The sequence below is a fragment of the Thalassophryne amazonica genome, chromosome 4 (genome assembly GCF_902500255.1).
Source record: "Thalassophryne amazonica chromosome 4, fThaAma1.1, whole genome shotgun sequence".
NCBI lineage: Eukaryota > Metazoa > Chordata > Actinopteri > Batrachoidiformes > Batrachoididae > Thalassophryne > Thalassophryne amazonica.
The window spans coordinates 69,912,159-69,929,684 of NC_047106.1; the positions used below are offsets into that span (position 1 = coordinate 69,912,159).

General features: G+C 43.7%; 1 protein-coding gene across 1 annotated transcript in view; it reads right to left on the bottom strand.

The window, feature by feature from the left end:
• dscamb (Down syndrome cell adhesion molecule b) overlaps positions 1-17,526 on the bottom strand; it is a 498,706-nt gene that overhangs the window by 188,941 nt on the left and 292,239 nt on the right. Inside the window, 3 exon segments of the mRNA XM_034168081.1 lie at positions 5,199-5,318; positions 8,912-9,190; positions 16,624-16,896. Coding sequence (XP_034023972.1) covers positions 5,199-5,318; positions 8,912-9,190; positions 16,624-16,896 — 672 coding nt within the window.

The window sequence follows — 17,526 nt, forward strand, 5'->3', positions numbered from 1 at the left end:
TTGTGAAGGGCGAGAAGTGCGAGTTTCACCGCACGTCTTTGTCCTTCCTGGGGTTTATCATCTCCTCTAACTCCGTCGCCCCTGATCCGGCCAAGGTTGCGGCGGTGAGAGATTGGCCCCAACCAACAAGCCGTAGGAAGCTGCAACAGTTCCTCGGCTTCGCTAATTTCTATAGGAGGTTCATTAAGGGCTACAGTCAGGTAGTTAGCCCCCTGACAGCCCTGACCTCTCCAAAAGTCCCCTTCACCTGGTCGTTTCGGTGCGAAGCCGTGTTCAAGGAGTTGAAACGACGGTTCTCTACTGCGCCAGTTTTGGTGCAGCCCGACCCTAGCCGCCAGTTCATGGTTGAAGTGGACGCCTCTGACTCAGGGATAGGAGCCGTGTCCCAGAGCGGAGAGACCGATAAGGTACTTCACCCGTGTGCCTACTTTTCACGCAGGTTGACCCCGGCTGAACGGAACTATGACGTCGGCAATCGAGAACTCCTTGTGGTGAAAGAGGCTCTTGAGGAGTGGAGACACCTGTTGGAGGGAGCATCTGTGCCATTCACGGTTTTCACTGACCATCGGAACCTGGAGTATATCAGGACTGCCAAGCGGCTGAACCCCAGGCAAGCCCGCTGGTCACTGTTCTTCGGGCGTTTTGACTTCCGGATCACCTATCGCCCCGGGACCAAGAACCAGAGGTCAAATGCCTTGTCCCGGGTACACGAAGAGGAGGTCAAAACTGCACTGTCGGATCCACCGGAGCCCATCCTGCCTGAGTCCACTATCGTGGCCACCCTCACCTGGGACGTGGAGAAGACCGTCCGGGAGGCCCTGGCACGGAGCCCGGACCCAGGAACAGGTCCGAAGAACCGTCTGTACGTCCCACCAGAGGCCAGAGCTGCAGTCTTGGACTTCTGTCACGGTTCCAAGCTCTCCTGTCATCCAGGGGTGCGAAGGACCGTGGCAGTTGTCCGGCAGCGCTTCTGGTGGGCGTCTATGGAGGCAGACATCCAGGAATATATCCAGGCCTGCACCACCTGTGCCAGGGGCAAGGCAGTACACACAAAGGCCCAAGGACTCCTCCAGCCGCTGCCGGTGCCTCATCGCCCCTGGTCCCACATCGGCCTGGATTTCGTCACGGGCCTCCCGCCGTCCCAGGGCAACACCACCATCTTCACGATAGTGGACCGTTTCTCCAAGGCGGCCCACTTCGTGGCCCTCCCGAAGCTCCCAACAGCCCTGGAGACAGCAGACCTCCTGGTCCACCACGTTGTCCGTCTGCATGGGATACCCTCCGACATCGTCTCAGATCGTGGTCCCCAGTTCTCCTCACACGTCTGGAGGAGCTTCTGCAGGGAACTGGGGGCCACCGTGAGCCTCTCGTCCGGGTACCATCCACAGACGAACGGACAGGCAGAGCGGGTCAACCAGGAACTGGAACAGACCCTCCGCTGCGTCACATCCGCGCACCCGACGGCCTGGAGTAACCATCTGGCCTGGATCGAGTATGCGCATAACAGCCAGGTGTCTTCGGCCACCGGCCTCTCCCCATTTGAGGTGTGTTTGAGGTTTGTTTCCCGTGGTGGTGCCCTCGGTCCAGGCCCACCTGCGGAAGTGCCGTCGGGTGTGGCGCTCCGCCCGCTCTGCCTTGTTGAAGGCCCGGACGAGGGCGAAGACCCATGCAGACCGCCGGCGATCCCTGGCCCCTGCTTACCAGCCCGGGCAGGAGGTGTGGCTTTCCACGAAGGACATCCCCCTCCAGGTGGACTCCCCGAAACTCCAGGACAGGTACATTGGCCCCTTCAAGATCCTCAAAGTCCTCAGTCCTGCCGCAGTGAAGCTCCAACTCCCGGCTTCACTGCGGATCCATCCGGTTTTCCACGTGTCACGTATCAAACCTCATCACACCTCGCCCCTCTGTGCTCCCGGACCGGCGCCCCCTCCTGCTCGGATCATCGACGGGGGGCCGGCTCGGACGGTGCGCCGGCTCCTGGACGTCCGTCGGATGGGTCGGGGGTTCCAGTACTTGGTGGACTGGGAGGGGTATGGACCCGAAGAACGCTCCTGGGTGAAGAGGAGCTTCATCCTGGATCCGGCCCTCCTGGCCGACTTCTACCGCCGACACCCCGACAAACCTGGTCGGGCGCCAGGAGGCGCCCGTTGACGGGGGGTCCTGTTGTGTGGGCCGCCAGAAGAGGAGGTACTGCTGGCCCACCACCAGAGGGCGCCCTGCCTGAAGTGCGGGCTTCAGGCACGAGAGGGCGCTGCCGCCATGGACACAGCCGGGGGTGACAGCTGTCGCTCATTACCTCTTGACAGCTGTCACCCATCTACTCAACATCATCTCACTCCATAAAGACCAGACGTCATCTCCACCTCGTTGCCGAGATATCATACTTCATTGGAGGTAATATCCTCAGCCGTTTTGTAATTGTAATATTTGTATATTGTGAGTGTTTGCAGGAGTACCAGTTCCTCCTTCGGTGGAAGCTGTGAGAGCGCTGAAGGCACTCTTTTCCCCTGAGGAATCCACAGTACTCTGCAAGTTATTGAGTGAGAGGTGGAGGTGGCATTCCCACCGTTGTTGTTACTGGGTGTACACACACCCACACTTGACTGTCTTTGTTCTTCGCCAGCAGTACCAGATCCGACAGTCGGGGACGGTGATCACCTGGGAATTCTTGACTTGGCGGCTCCAGTATTCACCAGGTTCTGGGGCGGCGGAAATCGTGTGGTTCCGGCTCTTCTTAGGACAGACGTCTTCTATCCTCGAGCCTGCCCACACGTCACCTTTGTGTATTGACTGTTATGATATTCTGAGATTGTCTGTATGTTCGTTGTGCACATTCACAACATTAAATTGTTATATTTTGGCTCATCTATTGACCGTTCATTTGCGCCCCCTGTTGTGGGTCCGTGTCACTACACTTTCTCAACACAAAAGAGTGGGTTTTAAAATTAGCAGCAATGGCATTGCTCATCTTGAGTGAAGTCACACTATGCAGTCTCCACAATGCCAAGCGCATTATGCACACAAAGTCCAATTTGTTTGACTAGGGTGAGTGCTCTGGGCTGTGTCTGGAGCAGGCCTACTGCAGTGACTCTGGCCCAACTAGCAGAGGTGTTCTGCAGCACAGTCCCTAGACCAAGTAGAGAAAACAAAATCTTGAGAAGTCCAGCTGTCTGTGGCATGACTGCTCACTCAAAGGAGCCATCATGGAGTTTTTGGAGACAGTTTCCTCACATCTTGAAGAACACAGATATTCTCTTCTTCCTTCTGGACTTCAGGTTTTGGTGTTCGGCTCCATTACTGGAGGTTTTTGAAGTGTATGTGTATTTACAAGGTCCTCTGCACAGCAAATGATGAAATGTACCTGATGTGGGATAAGTGAAGAAATATATTTCTTAAAATATAAAGAAACACTAAAAAGTGCTGTGCTATTTTCTTTAAGGCCTGATTACTAGATAGTTAAAAAATATAAATAAAAAAAACTAAGTTATTTAAAGTTGAGACTGTTCTTGTAGTCACCGCAGTAATAAACTATTGTGTAGATTTATTTGTAAAAAATAAAAATAGATCAAACAATTTACAAATATAAAACATTCAGCCAGCTTGACTGATTCAGCATACTGCAAATAAAAGCTAACCGACAAAGCTTCAGCGTTCAGTGGTGCACTAACGTCACGTTTCATTTTCAGATTACTCACGCACTTTTGCAGAAGCTCTGTTGCTCAAACTGGGTGTGTGTGTGTATATCGAAAGGTGAATAATTTCAGACAGGGTGTGTCTGCTCAATCACTCCAGCTGCTATCGCTCTCTCTGACTGGGTCTGTGGGTCTCTGGCTTGGCCGGCTGCTTCAGCTCCGCCCGGCCGCTACAGCTCCATTCAGCCTCACTCTGAACAGATGCTGAAAAAAGCTCATCCCAGCAGGGTGATGTCCATCACTCATTCTTTTGCTTTTCGCTGCTAATTTTGTGGCTATGACTCACAGACTGTTTCATTTTCTATTTTTTTTTTTTTCAGGAACACTCGGGTCTTCACAAACATGACAACTGTGACTTGTGCCACGCATGACAACTTGAGCGTGCTGTACACGCAATCTGAAAGGCCCTTCACTGCTGATTAAAAGGATATTTCATATAAATCTTTCTAATTGCCAAATTTCCAGAAGGAGTGCTTCTGTTTTTTAAATGGTGGTAAGCAGAGGTATGGCCACATGAAGTGTGAGCACAAGCAACATAAGACCACTGACCACATATCAGTGACGCGATGGTTAAATTTTAAATTATTTTCAGTACTTGAATAATACAGTCCATTTCATTCTGCAACATACTCCAGACCCCAGACTTCCATTTCCGGGACACATTGACCATCTCCGACTGGAGGATCCAGAGGTGTTCCCACACCAGTGTGGAGATATAATCTCTCCACCTAGTCCTGGGTCTTCCCCGGGGTCTCCTCCCAGATGGACGTGCCTGGAACACCTCCCTAGGGAGGTGCCCATTTTGCATCATTCCGCAACATTTTGGCTAAAAACAGGTCTGGTTTCTCACCTTATTGATGAACATGAACTGTGGTCAGCACACAAAAGCTGCAAAATATTTAAACTTTTGCCTCCATGAAAATCTTATCATGTGTGCATTGATGAATTATTGCATAAATTACTCAGGCAGGACAGGCTTCGTATAGGGGAGGAGGGGTGAATAAATTAGCAGTTTACATTAATACTGTGCGAACACAAGCATATGTGTAAAAGGAGTTTTCCACTGTTTATGTCTGGCATGGAGCCACATAAAAAGATGCATCTGAAAAACTCACTTTGTCTGTGGCTAACCTACATTGTTGCACACCAAATAGTCCACAGCTCTGAATATAGACTGAAAAATAAATAATAAATAATCCAAACATGTCTGTTGTTGTATATATGATGCTCTTCACAAGGGCCACTTTCCAGAGATGGCACCACTATGGCACGCCAAAAAAAAAAATAAATAAAAGTTTCCACATTTTGGATTCACTAGTCTGGCAGAGTATACTTTGAACATGTTCAGTATATAGTCTGCAACTGATATACAGCCAATGCCCCTTTTTTCAGTGACAGTGCAGGGTGGTCATAACCCCAGTGTGACTGAGCCCTTAAACTGTATTTTCCCCCCATTTCCTTTGACTTGGTAGGTTTAGAGAATCACTTGTGCTCTTTATACTGTACCTTTGGAGTGTTCCCAGACAATGGTGGGTGGTGGGTAACCTTCAGCTGAGCAGTTTAGAGTCACAGTTTTTCCGTAAATACCATCCTGGTCCTCAGGCTGAACCACAAACTCAGGAGGAACTACACACAATGATACAAACACAAGTTACAGTGATGTTACTGATGTGCTTTTATATCACACCAGTCATTGTAACATTCATGTACAGCTCAGTCTAGAAATGTTTAAACACGAACACACATTCTTTTATTGTAACTGTCACAGCATATTAGAGTTGAAAATAAATTATAGGTATAAACTCGCAGTGCAGATGATGTCAGTTGTAAAGGTGTGTCTCCAACATTCTGCGTGCCTCTTTACTATTCTAAAGCTGTGGGTGGCACTCGAACTTTGCTTCTATTTTTAAGCATTGCTAGCATTAGCCTTGTCATTAGCTTCAAATTAGGTGCACACTTATATCAAATGATTTAGAACAAACCACACAGCTTGTTTTTTTGTTTGTTTTTTTTTTTGGGGGGGGGGGGGGGACTTTGACCTTGAGAGGAAGTTAGTTTCTTGTTCCACAGTTATGGAAATCCAGAGGTGGGACAAAGTCACCATCAGGTCACTTTCAAGTCATGAATCAGCAAGTCCCAAGTCAAGTCTCAAGTGATAATGACAACCAATTGCTTGGAAGCTGACTTGAGACTTGACTTGGGACTTGCAGATTGATGACTTGAGAATGACTTGACACTGACTTTGTCTCACCTCTGGGAAATTCTGACAACTACGTATGTTATTAGTCAAGCTCGACTCTACAATGGTTGGCCGATAACTTCGCCTTACATGAGCCTTTCATGAACAATCAACATCTGCATCATTCATGCGGATATGAAAATTTTTATCTTACCTAATCAACATTGCAGAAAAAACACTTGCATAGTATGGCCAACAGAGGGCACTATGACAGCATTATTTATAATGGTGTCAAGCATGACTGGGATCCCTGTCACCCCTTGGTCACATCAGCTGCTGTTTTATAGTGACAAGAGACAAGTGTATAAATGCCGCCATTTAGGTGGAGCCAAAATAGTCTATTTTACTCAAAAGCTGAATGATGTGACACATAGATTGACAATTCGAGTGAAGGCAGCATAACATACATTGGTTGGCTGTTGGGTATATTTATGGTTCTCATTATAATAATATAATAATTCATATTTAAACTGTAAACGATCGAGCCTCAATTACATTTCTTTGTCATAAGGGTGTGATAATGAATTGTTCAAATCATTGCCATTTTTTCATGGATATATCAGGTATAAATATTTTTACTGCCCAATATTGGTATTGTATTTTCCACCCCCCAAAAAAATCCATATCGGTGAGGCACTAGTTATGAGCCTTAGCATCAGCTCCTGTGTGAGGACAGTGACAGTACTCTGTGCTGGCTGGCTCAAGATCAGTACAAATGGACAAATGTTACCAACAGATGGGGTGCACCTCCGAGGTGCATTTCCTAATTAAACTAACATTTCCCCATGGACATTTTTTTTACTTCAGTTTTGAGAAGAAATGTGTTTGTTTATAATTCTGATAATTCCAATACATGCTATGAACTTTACACACAGTACAGTACAGTACAGCACAGTAACCGTTGGCTCTACACAACTGATTTCTATTTACTCACTAGATGGAGGATTGAGGCGATCTGCTCATTCACTGGCTGTTGCCAGAGCACCGCCATCTTGGTTAGTGTCCAACAACCAGGCATAAATAGAAATCGATAGCCATGATCAATGTTTTCAAGAGAGTTTCACCATAAATCTGCATTTTCTGTGCTATTACTGTGCTGTTACAATTATTCAAACTCAGTCCCACATTTGCACAGCCAATATTTGTCAAAACAAATACAGAAGAGAATCTGACTATTTACATAATAGACTTGAATGAATTTATTCATCCCATTCCAGATGTTGTGAAGCAAGACAGAAAATAATACCATCAGTTTATCAAAAGGAAACATATTTAAACACATTATGTCTGCCACGACATGAAATACTAGTCTGATCCTTAATTAATTTCATTATGAAGTTAAAGATGGGAAATAATCAGAGATGAAAGTAAGAGGTTTGTCCATGCTCACAACATATTAAAGATATTAATATTAAAGACTGCTCTTAACCCACCTGCTGCGCCACTTTTACGGAGCGCTTCTCCATAAAAATGTCAAATAAAATAAATAAATCAAACAAGCCATGCCAGCCAGGGTGGAATTTAGATTATTCAATCATTTCTGGACCAAGTTGAAGGAAATCTGAAAACACTACACTGGAATATTCAGTACATCATAGAGAAATTAATCTCATTTGTGTATATTCTTCTATTAGTAGAATATACAATGTCAAAGTGACTGTCATGTGACCACCAAATCGCGAAAAAAGCATTTCCATTCTATGAATTTGCTCTTACAGAATATTTCAGGATGGAAAACACGATTTGAAGAAAAAAACCTGAGGCTAATTAAAATGTGATAAATTGAGGCTTATGGAAGTGAGACTTCTAATTGAATCGGTGAATGAATGGTGAGATACGAGGGGATATCAAAAAGTTTTGAGCCTCAAACAGAAAGAGCAAGATATTTGGATTTGTAATGTTTTATTTTTCAACATAGTCCCCTTCCAACTCCATACACTATACTCCATACTCCATCTAGTTTGCCAGTCATTGATACCCTATCGGTAGAACTCAACATCTTGGTCCCCTAACCAGCCCTCCGCTACAGCAGTCAGCTCATCGTCATCCTCAAATCTCTGGCCCCGAAGGTATTTTTCAGCCTGGGAAAGAGGTGGAAGTCACTAGGGGCGAGGTTTGGAGACTAGGGTGGGTGAGGAAGAAGTTCATAGCCACATTCGCACACAGCGTCCATGGCAACCTGGCTGATGTGGACTGGTGCATTGTCCTGGTGAAGCAGAATGCCACGACTGACACTGGAGGGTATGTCTCTTCCACACAGTGTTATGACTCAACAATTGAAGTGAGCAATATGATCCTACATGAAATAAGTAGCTAAGGCATTGTTGTAGATTAGGTGTGATGCATTGTAATATCCGACTGGGAAAAAATGTGTAAGGCTCAAAGCTTTTTCACATCCCCTCGTATTTATCATGACAATGCATTCAGACAGTAAAACTGAAGTCACTACTTTACAGAATACAGATAGACACAAAAACGAAATCATTTTCTAACCTTTATTCAGCAATTTTAGTAATTTCCCCACACCATTACGCCATTAATACACACTTGTTGTGAAAGCTCACTCCACAATCCTTTGTCAGCTTGTTGCTGCACCTGAATGCTGCACAAAACGGCATTTTCAGATCACTTTAACCTAAGTTTAAGTCAGCGCATCATCAATTTCTATTTAATCTAATGCCTGACGATGCGTAATAACGCCAAGCAAGATAAAGGTTGCCTGGCAACAGCTCACAGGCTGCATCCGCCATCTAGTGGATTAAATAGAAATCGATGCTCCACGCTCATTGGCTGCATGTGTTTACTTGGTCAAATAGCAACAAGTTTTAACTTTCACTGCAGTGTACCTCCACTGACCACTTCACATTCTTCAACACCAGAATGGTCACAGAAAGCCTTTTGCCATTATAATGAAAACACCTCTTCATTGTACATCATCTACTATGCATCAGCAGGCCAACAATCCCGTCTTCCGTCTCACCTCTGACAATGAGCTGACTCTGGTGTTCCACAGCAGCAGCCTCATTACGGGCGATGCAGGTGTAGTTTCCATTGTGGTCCGGGGTCAAGTTGGAGATTCTCAGTGAGCTGGTGAAGTCAATATTGTCCACAGTCACACCCAAGCTAGCGGGGATAGGTCGACCATCTTTCTGCCAGGTGATGTCCAGTGGCCGGTCGCCCGACATGACCACACAGGGAATGAAAACTCGCTGACCGATGGTGAAACGTTGGAACTCAAATGGCTGAATGTAGGGAGGTACTGCAGACACAATGCAAGACAGGGAGTCAGAGTGAGAAAGACAAAGATACACACAGATATGTCTTCGGCTGAGAGTGGAACATCCTAATTCCCTGGATTCTGTGGCAGGTCCTTTTTTTCCTCTACTATAATAGTCTCCTATCTTGTCTTAAAGAGGTCACTGAAAGAACACCTACGACCTAAATAGCAGAGTAGTCTGCAAAAGTACATTGTCATTCTCAGACTGGAAGAACCTGTCCTTTCAGAAATATAAGCTAGAAGCACACACAAAATGATGTGGTCATGTAGTGAGGCTGTTTTTCCATGTTTCCTCAGCAAGATAATATAGGTTAGCAGGTGTCTTAAAACAAATATTAAAGTTGTTTTCAAAAGTACCACATCAACACTGTGCATCATGCATCCTTAAATAGGCAGAGAGGAGATGCAGTATTTACTGGCTAAAGATGTATAAATGGCAGCCATATTGTGAGGGGCAAACATGTTTGTAATCAAGAGCACGTTAAAGAAAACATATTTAATCTCAAGAAAATTTGTTTAAAAATGTGGTTACTTTAGAAGATCACTGATGAAATTGCATTGGTTTTTGCAAGTTGCAGAGTTGTAAATTTAGTAAAATATATGGGTCTCTTTTACCCTGTGTAACAGAGGTATTGTAATCATACGTGTGTGCAGTGTGTATTGGTTTCACTCAATGATACAGATCAAATAGAGGTGTGCAGCTCCCATGTACCTTCTGGCGAACTGTTTACCACTGTGTTACATCACCTTTCCTTCGAACAACACTCAATAAGCATTTGGGAACTGAGGACACTAATTGTGAGTGTCATGATTGGGTATAAAAGCAGCATCTCCAAAAGTCTCAGTCTTTCACAAGCAAAGATGGGACAAGGATCACCACTTTGTGAACAACTGTGTGAAAAAATAGTCCAACAGTTTAAGAACAATGTTTTTCAACATTTAATTGCAAGGAATTTAGGGATTCCATCATCTACAGTCCATAATATAATCAGAAGATTCAGAGAATCTGGAGAACTTTCTACATGTAAGCGGCAAGGCCAAAAACCAACAATGAATGCCTGTGAGCTTCAATCCCTCAGGCGGCAATGCATTAAAAAGCAACATCATTGTGTAAAGGATCTTACCGTGTGGGCTCAGGAACACTTCAGAAAACCATTGTCAGTTAACACAGTTTGTCGCTACATCTACAAGTGCAAGTTAAAACGCAACCATGCAAATTGAAAGCCATACATCAACAACATCCAGAAATGCCGCCGGCTTCTCTGGGCCAGAGCTCATTTGAAATGGACAGATGCAAAGTGGAAAAGTGTGCTGTGGTCTGATGAGTCCACATTTCAAATTGTTTTTGGAAATCATGGATGTCATGTCCTCTGGACAAAAGAGGAAAAAGACCATCCAGACTGTTACCAGCACAAAGTTCTAAAGCCAGCATCTGTGATGGTATGGGGGTCTGTGATGGCACCATCATTGCTGAAAGGTACATCCAGGTTTTGGAGCAACACATGCTGCCATCCAAGCAACATCTTTTTCAGGGACGTCCCTGCTTATTTCAGCAAGAAAATGCCAAGCCACATTCTGCACGTGTTACAACAGCGTGGCTTCATAGTAAAAGAGTGCGGGTACTAGACTGGCCTGCCTTCAGTCCAGACCTGTTGCCCACTGAAAATGTGTGGAGCATTATGAAGCGCAAAATACGACAATGGAGACCCCGGACTGTTGAACAGCTGAAGTCGTACATCAAGCAAGAATGGGAAAGAATTCCACCTACAAAGCTTCAACAATTAGTGTCCTCAGTTCCCAAATGCTTATTGAGTGTTGTTAGAAGGAAAGGTGATGTAACACAGTGGTAAACATACCCCTGTCTCAGCTTTTTTGAAACGTGTTGCAGGCATCCATTTCAAAATGAGCAAATATTTGCACAAAAACAATAAAGTTTATCAGTTTGAACATTAAATATCTTGTCTTTGTTGTGTATTCAATTGAATATAGGTTGAAGAGGATTTGCAAATCATTGTATTCTGTTTTTATTACATTTCACACAACGTCATTGGAATTGGGGTTGTATACTACTCCAGACAGATATATCATACAGTGCCATACTGTTGGTATTTCTTAATTATTTACTTGAATGAAGTCCATTCATTGACTTAGAAAAGTTCATGTATCCATCTCCTGACTCTCAATAAATAAATAATAATTTAAAAAATCTTGGCTGTGTAGGTCATGATTTACTTGTGTTATATTAAAAGATAACCCATTATTTTTGCTTTTCCTTATTTTCATTTATGTATATGATAGTGTAGAGGTTTGATTTTGGTTTGGGATTAAGGGGGTTAAGTTTAGAAATTATAATACAAAGATGATTTTTTTTTTCTCCACTGAAATTGCATACAGAAATTAAACTGTGTAAAAGCCCAAGGGTGTACAGACTAATTGCAGACAATTATTGGACTTTGTGTATGTTTAGTATGAAGCCTAAACTATTTAAATATAAAATAAATAAACAATATTAATATAGAAACTGATTTTGCACAAGATAACTCATATGTCAACCTCTACTCCATTAGTTTGTTATTTACTGTACTCACATGACAAGTATAATGTGTATCCAGAAAAAGAAGCCAATTTGGCTTCACATTATGGTAATATTACAATATAATGAGTCCAATTCAGATATCGTCTATTCTCTGGGAATTCTCCAGCCATCGGACAAGTAATCTGTGTGTTACTGTCCACTCAGTTCAAATAACAGTGAAATAAGCAGCACTTTAGCAGTTTATCTAATTCACGGCAAAGTGGGGATAATGGACTCTTGGGATCCCCAAAGACACTTGAGCATTTTAAGCATGAGCAGAGTAAATTAACAAATGCACTTGCTCACTATAGCACCTCTGGGAAGTGTTGCTTTATATCATCACTTTCTCTTTCTTTCTTTCCCTCGCTGTGTCTCTCACTCTGATGAAGTGTAATGTGGCGACTGCATCATAACGTATTGAGAAATAGGAAAAGGAATGCAGCATAAAGATAAAATCCTTGTTAACTTTGACACTTGTGGGTTTCAGAGTTTCCATCTGGCTCTGCGAATACAGTAATGTCTTGAAAACTGGTACACCTTTCATTAACTGATTGAATGAGAAACTTAAGTGTATTCATTGTTTTGGTCTGGTGACATTTATCTTACTGTGTGTATGTGTGGGAGAAAAATTGTGGCTTACTTTACAGGTTTAACTGATTAAATGGTAAATGGACTGCATTTATATAGTGCTTTTCCATCTGCATTAGATGCTCAAAGTGCTTTACAATTATGCCGCACATTCACCCATTCACACAAACACACTAATAAAACGATGTCAGAGTGCTGCCATGCAAGGCGCTCACTATACACCGGGAGAAACCTGGGGATTAAGGACCTTGCCCATGGGTCCTTCGTGATTTTCCGGTCAGGCTGGGATTTGAACCAAGGATCTTCTGGTCTGAAGCCCAACGCTTAACCACTAGACTATCACCTCCCACATTAAGAAATTCAACTTTGTGACAGCATAAAATGTTTTGGAAGACAGTTTTAGAGCTTAATTACACTGCATTTTTGAGCGCTCTATCTTGACAGCAGAGACAGAATTAGACATTGGGCACGAAGGGGTTGGATTTGCTCTGTTCATTTGTTGTCACTGTTTCATTAACTGTTTCAATATCAGTGGCAGCCGGTGTCACTGACCGAACAATCCCCCCTAAAAATCGGTCCGCCCTGCCTTCACTGCACATGCATCATTTGTCGTGGTTTATGGATTATCAACTCATTTCTGCTTAAAACTGCAGTCTAGTCATCATCTGTCTCAGCAACAGATATCTGAAGCTTTTGTACAACAATCATTTCTACATAAATTCAGCATTATTTCATCATAAAAGACGGAGAAAGCGATCAGAGCACCACAGCCAGACGAGCTGTGAGCTGATGCATTCACTGCGCGTCTGACCTCTTTGGAACACCACTGGCTGTGTGTGTTTCTCTAGGTAAAACTGGAGTTGCGTCAGGAAGGGCATCCGGCGTAAAACTTGTGCCAATTACCCATGCAGATCTGGCTGTATCCGCTGTGGCGACCCTGAACAAAACCGGGAGCAGCCGAATGAACAACAATAACATTCAGCTATTTGTACATATAATCTGAAAAGTCCATTTTGTTGGTTGAGTAATGTGAAAAAAAAAAGTTCTTTTGACACATGCTGTCTCTTGATGTTGACTGCAAATTCTGCACATTGGGTTGGTGCCGTCTTTCAGAATTTTATTTCCATAGTAATTTGTCTTGATGCATTGATCTTGGGCAGCAATAATGAATCCTTCTTTTTCTGATGTAAGGCCAGCTGTTCTTAGCAATTTCTGGGTTTGGAGTTTATCTACAACTTTGTCAATTGTTCTTTTTGGGTACTGTCTGGGTTGACCTCATTGAACATCCTCCGTTCCATGTTAAGAGATCGTGAACAGAAATCTTTTGCACAATGTTAATGTTTCTAAATTCAAATCTGTTTTAGACTTTTCATCGCAACACTGTACTATGACCAAAATAACTGCATTTTTTGTATTCTATTTGTCATTAATGTTCTCATGATGATGTTATTCTGACCGTCATGACGCATGCTGCTACCTTTCTTGGCGAGGTCACCCTTGTAAAAGAGGTTATGATCTCAATGGGAATCTATCTGGTTAAACAAAGGTTATTATTATTACTGTCCATGCAGAGGCTTTTCTTCCCACTTGTTCTTGAGTTGTTCTAAGGCTTGGTGTTTGGCCTTCATTTTTCTTCTCCAAGCATAGCTGGTAGTTGGCTCATTTTCCACTATTTCAATATCTGGTGGGTTGTTCTCTCTTGAATTTTGTTGGTTTTGTAGAACGAACAGTGTTTCATGCTTTGGTCGTGGTCTCTGGCTATTTTGAGGAGATAATCATCTTTATTGCATAGGTTTGTGTACAGACCAATTGTGGTTGTTTTGTAGGTGGTGTGGATTTGGATGAGGCCCCTTCCACTTGCAGTTCTTGGGAGATAGAGCCTGTCCACATCTGCTTTTGTGTAGTGCAGTTTTTCCATAGTCCAGACCTTTCTTGTTTTTATGTCTACTTTCTTTGGGCCCCTTCACATTCACATAAAGTGCAAATACATACAACTCCAGGGCGACTCACGGCGAAACAGCTCCTGTGATCGAACCACGAAACATCGTGCTGACGGGCACTAAAATGACTGTCATGTAACAGGAGCGTGAAATGGCTAAAATCAACAAGCAGATAAAAGTATTTAAAAAAAAAAAGAAAAAAGCGCTGTGATAACTGACCAAACACTGTTTGGTACAACGTATTTCTGCTGATACGTGACTGAAAGTGGCATATTTGTCATACTGTTGGCTTGTCCTGGTCACACAGCCCTCACGGCCAGACGTGTGTCCTGTCAGATGTGACATTCAGACCGCCTGCTGCTTGTCCAGACGGACTGACGGTCCATTTCTCCTCCCATCGCAAAGCAATATATGTTTTTAACATGTGCTGCGGCTGTGATGTCCAGAACCGGACATGTCTCAACAGCTGCGGGCAGCCAGCCACGCCCCCCGTCCTGTCAGTGCACAGACCAATAAGTTACTCTGTGATCAGATGAGAGATGCCTCGCCTGCGGTGGTGGGCAGACAAACCACACGCACAGATGTGTTGTGGGTAGAGCCGACACTCTGGCACACCACATGTACACTTGCCAATTTCACAGTTGTGGGGGCACTTACAATTTCACATCCAGCTTGACAGTGATTGTCTGCTGACTGTTGTCGTGATGATAGTACAAATGGCCACAGATTTTCTAAGCGCCATGTGAGCGGTATTAGATGTTCGTGTGTGTCACCTGGAATTTGGCTGACACCTGCAGCAAGAGGGTTAGATGGGCTCGCACAGTGCACACTCTGTCTTTCAGCCGCTGGTGTGCCCAAATAGTTGTAGCAACAGGTGTACAAGGCGCTGGAGGCAGATATACGAAATTACACGTTTTGCACACGATTCCTGCTTCATGCGGACTTTCTTGTGCAAATCGACCAAATTTGCATTATGTATGAAGGGGCCCTTTGGTTCTTCTATTTTCCACTTTATGATGTTCAAAATGTAGGTGGTGAATACTGGTGACATTCAGTTCAGACTCCATTGCACACAGCAAGGTACTTGTACATGGTCCCTTGTTCTACATCTTCTGAATGTTGGTGTCACATCATGATGTTTTCAGTACCAGCTAGTTTGCTCAATTTGAATATCACTTTGGCAATTTTATCTTGCCCAAACAACATCTGAATGTCATCCCTGAAGCCTTTACTGATGGTGAATAGGCCTTTCTGTTCTTTGCCAGTCTTGGCATAGGTTTTCAAGTCATCCATGCAAAACAGGTGGTTGATGGTCGTGTTGCCTAGTTTGTACCTATACTTGTTCTTGTTGATTTTTATTATCATTGTTATTAGTAGAGAAGCTTGAATCTTCGACTGGACTGGGTTGCTTGACGTGAGGAGGTTTCTCAACACCTTGAGACAGAAATTAGTTCACCCTAAGGACAGGATCCCTAGTTACAAACAGAGCAATGTAGTGTATTCTATCAGATGTCAGGAAAACTGTAATGAACACTACATAGGTGAGACAAAGCAACTTTTACACAAGAGGCTATAACAGCACCGCAGAGAGGTCGCCAGTGTACCTCAGTCTGCAGTTCATCTCCACCTGAAAGACACTAACCACACGTTTGAGGACAAGGAAGTTAAAATCTTAGCCAGAGAGAAGAAATGGTTTGAGAGAGGTGTCAAGGAAGCATTCTTTGTAAAACAGTTGAAACCCAGCCTTAACCGCGGAGCGGGTCTCAGACACGCTTTGTCCCCTGTTTACAATGTGGTACTCAGGTCAAAGCAGTTTCAGTCTTTTGTTCATGGTAATGAGTCATTCACGTCATCAGGAGAGAGTCATCAAGGGAGCCATCAGGGGAGGCTTCCGTCCTGTCATTAGGAGAGTGCTAACTAGAGCACAATAGGTGCTAATTACAGCTATTGTTTAGTCACTAGCCTATAGCAGTCAGCCTCTCGGTAGGTGGGGTCTGGTTAGGTTAAAAAACTCCAGCTTTTGTTGGCTTCTGGTTTATTCTTCTCTACAAGAGTCAAGACAGAAGTCAGACTACCAGAGCAAGAATTTTAGCTGAGGAAGCTTCTGTGATTTGAAGCGAAACGTCCTCACGTCAAGCAACCCAGTCCAGTCGAAGATTCAAGCTTCTCTACTATGGAAACCACCTGGACAACTGAGAGCCTACACAGAAATATCATTGTTATTATTATTATTACACGCAATTAGATTAATAATTTCATGCAGCTCAAGATGCATATGCCAACAATGATAGCATTTTATGCAGAAGACCTACCTCTCACGCGAACATGGACACTCTGTGTGTCCATCTTGTTCGGCTGGACCATCACTTTGCAGTTATATTCACCAGCATCCACCTGCTGTACATTGGATAGCTTCAGCGTGCCGTTGTTCTCGAAGGCTCGCTGACGATGGTTGAATGGGAGCAGCGCAGAGTTCTTGTACCACTTTATTGAGTAATAAGGGTAGCCAATCACACGGCAGTGAACAAAAGCATCCCGTCCAGCAATCGCTGTTATGTTTTTCATTGGACGAATGCTGGCACGGCCTAAAACGTGACACAGATTGAGAAAACATGCTCTGTAAAAACATTTATTGGTGATGGGAACTGGTGCAAATGTACAGAAATACAGGCAGAGTCTTTGTCATTTTGATAAAAAGACACAAAATAAACATATTATTTCAGATTTGATTTTCCAACATTGCAACACATATACGTCGTAATGAAAATTTTATTTTAAAAAGGACTTATTATATGTGGTCATGAGCGATGGGTCATGACTGAAAGAACTAGATCATGGGTACAAGCGGTCGAAATGGGCTTCCTTGGTTGGGTGGTTTGTGTCTCCCTTAGAGATAGTGTGAGATGCTCCTTTGCTTATTATATGTGGAATATGCAAGAGAAGCATTGTTTGAAGCTGCCACTTATTTGACCACTTGCTGTCACACTTAGCCAAAAGAAGGCAGCGATAAAAAGAAGATTCAACTGCGCAAGAAAGGCTTGTAGTGGGGAAACTGTGGAGATGATCATTTCATCTCATATTTAGAACTTGTGTCTTTCTGCACACCCACATAACATGCAATAAATTCCAGGTTTTATAAAACAGAAATAAAGTAATCACTCTAAGATGTGACTGTGATGACAAATGACTGCTTGAGTAAACGGTCACTTTGATGT